Here is a 6,075-nt window from a genome sequence, read left to right as displayed (position 1 = left end):
CCCGCGCCGGCTTCCCCCATTCACTTTATTTTCTTAGAGAGATTTTTGCTATAGAGCATGTGTACTTACTGGAGAGACAGACAGAAAGGAAGAAATCACCCCCAGGGGGAGGGCCACAATCCCCTCTCTTCCATTCTCCTCTCGGGACTTTGGGCAGGCGTGCACACGCGCCCAGCGTGTTTTAAGCTGTCAGGTCCAGGACTCGAACCATGGTCGACTATGTGGGAGTCTAGTGATGTAGCCATTACGCCATCTGCTGGTTTCGTTGTTTTTATTGATTTTTATTTTTGTCAGTCTTGTGGATATCCATAGATATGCAGGTAACTGAGGTACAAAGCAGAATTAATGAAGCGCTATGTACAAGCTGATGTGGGCAAAGACCGTCCTGGTCCAGAAAGGGTTTGGAGCTTGATCAGGTGCTGGGGTGTGAGGAGCGGCAGAGGAGGCAGTCCGGGTGGCAGGGGCCGTCTGAGCAGAGGGGCCTTGAGTGTAAGGTGAAGGCCACGTTCCGCGTCAGAATGGTCTCGCGTGTCTATGGCATAGCCAGGTCGGCAAACTTCCCGAGAAGGGTCAGGTAGTAAGTGGCTTAGGCTTTCTTTGGCATACGGGTGGGTCTCCTGGGCAGCTCCTTAACAGCTCAGCTCTGGGTGAGAACAACCACACGGGAGGGGTGTGCCTGTGTCAGATAAGGCAGAGCAACAGGCCGCCCTTCGGTTTGGCCCAAGGGTCATCGTTTGCGAGAGTGGGTGTGAGCATGAGTGTGTGTGTGTGTGTGTGGTGGGGGAAGGTGGCTGTGGTAGGTAGCCAGAGATGAAGTTTGAGAGTAAGATCAAGAAAGTCATTGAGGGACCAGCAGTTGGCGTAATGGCTATGTCGCTGGACTCCCAGGTAGTCAACCGTGGTTCAAGTCCCGGACCTGGTGGCTTAAACTCACACCAGGCATGTGTGTGTGCGTGCCCAAGATTCTGAGAGGAGAATGGAGGAGAAGGGATTGTGTGGTGGCCATCCTCCCTGGGGGGTGATTTCTCGCTATCTGTCTCTCTGTCTCTCTCTTTCTGGTGAGCGCACGTGCCCTATAGCAAAAGCCTCTTAAAAAAAAAAGTCGTTGCAGGGTGAGCAGGTGGTGTGGTGGTGAAGGTGCTGATCCCGACATGGCTGACCATGGTTCGGGTCCCAGACCGGTGGCTCTCTGTTCATCACGTGCACCCTATGGCAAAAAAAATTTGTGGAAGGTCAGGCTACTGCCCCTCAGGGGGGATGGCCACGCTGCAGTCCCTTCTCCTCCATTCTCCTCTCAGAATCTTGGGCACGCACACACACATGCCTGGTGTGAGTTTAAGCCACTGGGTCCGGGACTCAAACGGTGGTCGACTACATGGGAGTCCAGTGACATAGCCATTACGCCAACTGCTGGTCCCTCTGTTATTACTTTTAATTTGCCGTAGGGCATGTGAGCTCACCAGAGAGAGACAGCGAGAGAGGGCATGTAAGAAAGCAAGCCCCCAGGTCCAGGACTCGAACCGCAGTCATCCATGTAGGATGTGTCCAGTGCCTCAACCACCACACCAGCTGCTGGCCCGGGTCTAGCTCTCTTACCAATAAATGACAATAACGTTCCCCTTACTGTTTTGTGGCCTTACTCTGAGGTCCAGAAAGAAAGTGAAGCAGGTGGACTGGGACGCGCGGAGGCGGGCTGTGGCTGTAGCTGCGGAGTGAGGGCCGTGTTCCTGTCTGGAGGGAGTTCCTTAGAGGCGTGGTGGGGGGTCAGCCCACTGGCTGTGTCCCCCGTAGCTCTGGAACAAGCCCTTCGTTCAGTCGAATGCCCGTGGTTACAGGAGGGGCCATTGGCTGCGCTGACTTAGACCAGGGCCCTGACCTTTCTTTGGAGCTAACCTTCCTGGAGGTGGGAGGGGCTGTTGGAAACGGAAATGAGCGGGATCGAGTTTGCTGGGAGTTGGCTGTGCGAATACTGGGCTTTCATGGGAGCGTGTCCCACTGTGCCACTGAAGCTGTCCTCTTCTTCAGGGGATGTTGGAAATTACTATTATGGACAAGGCCACCCAATGAAGCCTCACCGAATCCGCATGACTCACAATTTGCTGCTCAACTACGGCCTCTACCGTAAGATGGAAATCTACGTGAGTTGCTGGAAGCGAACCCCTCTGTCCTGACAGCCTGGGAGCCCCCAGGCCTTCTCTCAGCCCCTGGCGCACTCGCCCACGCCTTCCTCAGACGTGCTGGGTGACTTCTGGGGCAAACTGCAAACGATGAAGATTCTATTCTCCTTAATGAGAGAGGGAGAAAGAGGCCGGGGCGGGGGTCCCTAACAGGCCTGGCCACGTTTGGATCTCCCTAACCCAGCCTCCCAGTCATCCTGGACCACAGCACGAGCCCCCGTGCCTGGGCGTGTGCCCCTGCCACAGCTGGGCCTAGAGAGTTGTTGTTTTTTGTTTTTTGGGTTTTTTCAGTTTGTTCCTACTCTGTGAGAGGTAAGAGTCAGGTGCTCCTGATGGGGTATCCCTGTGCTGTGGTCCCCAGCCTTCTAGCCAGCCAGGTGCACCGGCACGCTCAGGGCCTGGGGTCTGACGGGGCCTCCACGGGGCTCCAGGTGTTCTGCAGCGAGCCTCTGCCCGCATCATCATGGCTGGGCCTGAGGTTTCGTAAACAGAATTTAGGGCTAGCTACACCGCGGGGCTCTAGGGGCCAGTAAGTGGCACGGCGGTGAAGGGCGCTGCACTCCCATAGGCCGACCGTGGTTCGAGTCCTGGACCTGGCGGCTTGCTTTCTCACTTTCTCTCTCTCGCTCGCTCTGTCCTTCTCTGGCCAAATTAAAATAAGTTAAATTAAATAAAATGATTCTCAATCCACACACACACACACACACACACACACACACACACACGATGCTCCATGAAGCCCACCCCAGAGGAAGCTTCCTGGTTTGCCTCCGAAGACTGCCCTGGTGCACCAGGCATGCGTGCTCCGGCCTGGGCTGGCGGAGGGGCTCGGGCTGGGTGGCGGCTTCCAGGCCCTGTTGGGGATGCTCTGTCTCCCTCTGTGCATCTCTCTCACTCATGGGATAAATAAGTAAACCTAAAAAAAAATAGTTAGAGAATAAAGAGGAGCCTGGTGTTCTAATCTAGGGGAAAACCTCAATGGCAGGGGTAGGGCCCGTGCTTTAGCCTGGTGGGCAGTGGAGCTGGAGTCCACATGGCTGACTGCAGTCTGAATCCTGGCCCTGGTGGCTTGAAAAACGTGCAGGGTGCGTGTGCACGTGCCTGCGCTCCCTGTAGAATGCAGAAGCAGAGAAGGGATTGCAACGACCACCCCCTGGAGAGCACTCTGTCTCTGCCTCTCTCTGGGGAGTGTGTGTACCCTCCGGCAGTAGAGAGCAAGGCAGCACTAAGAAGTTTTGTTTTGTTTTTTAGAGAGTTTTTTTTTGCTATAGGGCACGTGCACTCGCCAGAGAGACAGAGAGAGACAGAGAGACAGAAAGTGAGAAATCACCCCCCGGGGGGTGGCTGTGTAAACACATGGGAGTCTTAGCACCCTAACCACTGTGCTACGTAGTGCCCCCATGTGATTTTCAGCCACCACGTCTGAGACTCAGCTGCAGTCGGCCATGTGGGAATCCAGTGCCTTAACCTCTGTGTCACCTGCTGGCCTTCCCCCCTCTTTTTAAATTTTTGTCATAGAGCACTGTCCTCGCTGGAGAGACAGAGAGACAGTAAGAGGAAAAGTGAGAGAAACCACTCCCCCGGGAGTGAATGGCCACACCATGGTCCCTTCTCCACTCTCCAGATTTGGGGCATGCACCTGGTGTGATTTTCAGGTCTCCAGCACCTTAGCCACTATGCCACCGGTGCCCCTTGCTCTTTTCTAAAACACGTTTTTATTGGGGCCAGCAGGTGGCATGGTGGTTAAAGGCACTGGGCTCCCACGTGGCTGACTGCGGTTTAAGTCCTGGACCTAGTGGCTTGTTTTCTCACTTTACTTCTCTCTCAGTCTTTCTATTCAAACTGGAAAATAATAATAGTAATAATAAATAAAGTTAAATAAAATAATGTTTTAATAAAATAATTCTTCAAAAAGTATTAAAAAACAGGTAAGGACCAGCAGGTAGTGAGGTGGTTAAGGCACCGGACTGCCACATGGCTGACTGTGGTTCAGATCCCAGACCTGGTAGCTTACTTTCCCTCCCTCTCTCTCTGGTCAGGTTCTTCTTCATCATCATCTAAATGAACAAATAATTCTTTTTCTTTTGGAGAGATTTTTGCTAATGGGTGCGTGTGCTTGCCAGAGTGACAGACAGAAAGCATGAAATTACCCCCCCTGGGGGGGTGGCCACGCCGCTCTCTCTCCTTCATTCTTCTCTTGGGATCTTGGGCACGCACGCACATGTGCCTGGCGTGAGTTTAAGCCACTGGGTCTGGGACTCAAACCACAGTTGACTACATGGGAGTCACCAGTGTAGCCATTACGCCGACTGCTGATCCCTGGACAAATAATTCTTAAGACGAACAGACAGAAAGACAAGTAGAGGCCTGGCCCTGGAGCCCAGTGTGTTACGGAAACCAGTTCTTGTACGCCTGGCTGTGGGTCAGACCGGGCCTGGCCCTGGCAGCTTGAAAGGCATGCTGGCCACGTAAGCCTGCGTCCCCAGTATCCTGATGGCACAGAGAGACAAAGGACAAGGGGTCGTAATGTGACCACACGCCCTCGAGGGCTGCCTCGCCCCTCTCTGTCTCTCCATCTCTCTTTGGCAAGCTCACATGCCCTTTGGACGTTTTCCACTTTTAGTTTGCAGCAGGGCACGTGTGCTACTGGAGAGAGAGGCAGAGTGAGCATGCACCCCCTGGGGAAGTGACCGTGCCATAATCCCTTCTCCTCCATTTTCCCTCTTGGGATTTGGAGTTCCTGTGCAAAGTCACCTGGCGTGTTTTTCAAGCCACTAGGTCTAGAACTGGAGCCATGCAGTGGGCCACGGTGGGGGGAGGGGGGGTAGCTGCCTTAACCACACCGTTGACTAGCCTGCCTTGTGGCATTTTAGAAAAAAAAAATTGAGTAGGTATTAGTCTTTTTGTAAAATATGCATAACTTATAAAGTATGATAATTAAATTAATATTGCCTGGTTTAAGAAAAAGAACATTTCCTGGGGCCAGCAGGTGGCATGGCGGGTAAAGCTCTGGACTCCCATAGGAGACCACAGTTTGAGTCCTGGACCTGGTGGCTTGAAAGTCCTATGGGGTGCATGTGAGTGCATGCCCAGAATCCCAAGAGGAGAATGGAGGAGAAAGGGTTGCAGTGTGGCCGTCTGCACCGGAAGGGGTGAGTTTTCACCTTTCTTCTCTCTGGCAAGTACTTGCACCCTACGGCAAAAACCTTAAAGAGAGAGAGAGTTAAACTTCGGCGATTGCTAAAACCCTTGACTGTCCTTTGTTGATCCAGTCTTTATTCCCCAGCGTTAACCTCTGCCCTGGATTTGGGGGTATTACTTTCCATTATAATCTTACCAGTTTATATTCCATTTCTTGCCCTCGCCCTTTTTAACTGCCAGTGGGCAAGAGTTCGGCCAGAGACACACAGCGTCACGGAGGGGGAGAGAGCAGCGCACGGGGGCGTGGCCCTGCTGCAGTCCGACTTCGTTTTCCATCCTGCTGGGATTTAAGGCACACGCTCACACGTGCCTGGCGTGGTTGTCAAGCTGCTTGGGCTGGGATTCCACGCTGCAGGCAGTGAGTGACCCGGCTCCCTTAACCGCCGGGCCACGGGGCCGGCCCAGCCGTGTGTCTTGCACGACGCCTGTTTTAGCTTTACGTGTTTGTACGCAGTGGGGTTTGTTATATAGTGGGTTGGAAAGTCAGGACGGATTTTTCTGTGTAAGAATGTGCCATGACTTTTCGGATGGCCGAATGAGTGGCGCCATAGATGTCCACTGTGTGGCTCGCCCGTGTGGCTCGCCCGTGTGGCTCAGCACGTGCCTGAGTCAGGGTGGAAGTGGCTGTGCTTGCCTCACCGCGCTCCCTGGGGGCAGTGTGCTGCCGCATTTCTCTGGTGTCGTTGGCGCGCGTTTT

At 53.7% G+C, this 6,075-nt stretch overlaps 1 protein-coding gene across 2 annotated transcripts in view; it reads left to right on the top strand.

The window, feature by feature from the left end:
• The window catches only part of HDAC1 (histone deacetylase 1), a 91,777-nt gene that overhangs the window by 14,371 nt on the left and 71,331 nt on the right, over positions 1-6,075 (top strand). For both annotated transcript variants that reach the window (XM_014591432.2, XM_006158111.3), the window contains exon 2: positions 2,026-2,138. In XM_014591432.2, coding sequence (XP_014446918.1) covers positions 2,026-2,138 — 113 coding nt within the window. The remainder of the gene's footprint in view (positions 1-2,025; positions 2,139-6,075) is intronic.

The sequence above is a fragment of the Tupaia chinensis genome, unplaced genomic scaffold (assembly GCF_000334495.1).
Source record: "Tupaia chinensis unplaced genomic scaffold, TupChi_1.0 Scaffold000573_1, whole genome shotgun sequence".
Lineage (NCBI taxonomy): Eukaryota > Metazoa > Chordata > Mammalia > Scandentia > Tupaiidae > Tupaia > Tupaia belangeri.
The sequence above is the reverse complement of the archived record's forward strand: the minus strand, read 5'-3'. Positions and strand labels throughout refer to the sequence as shown.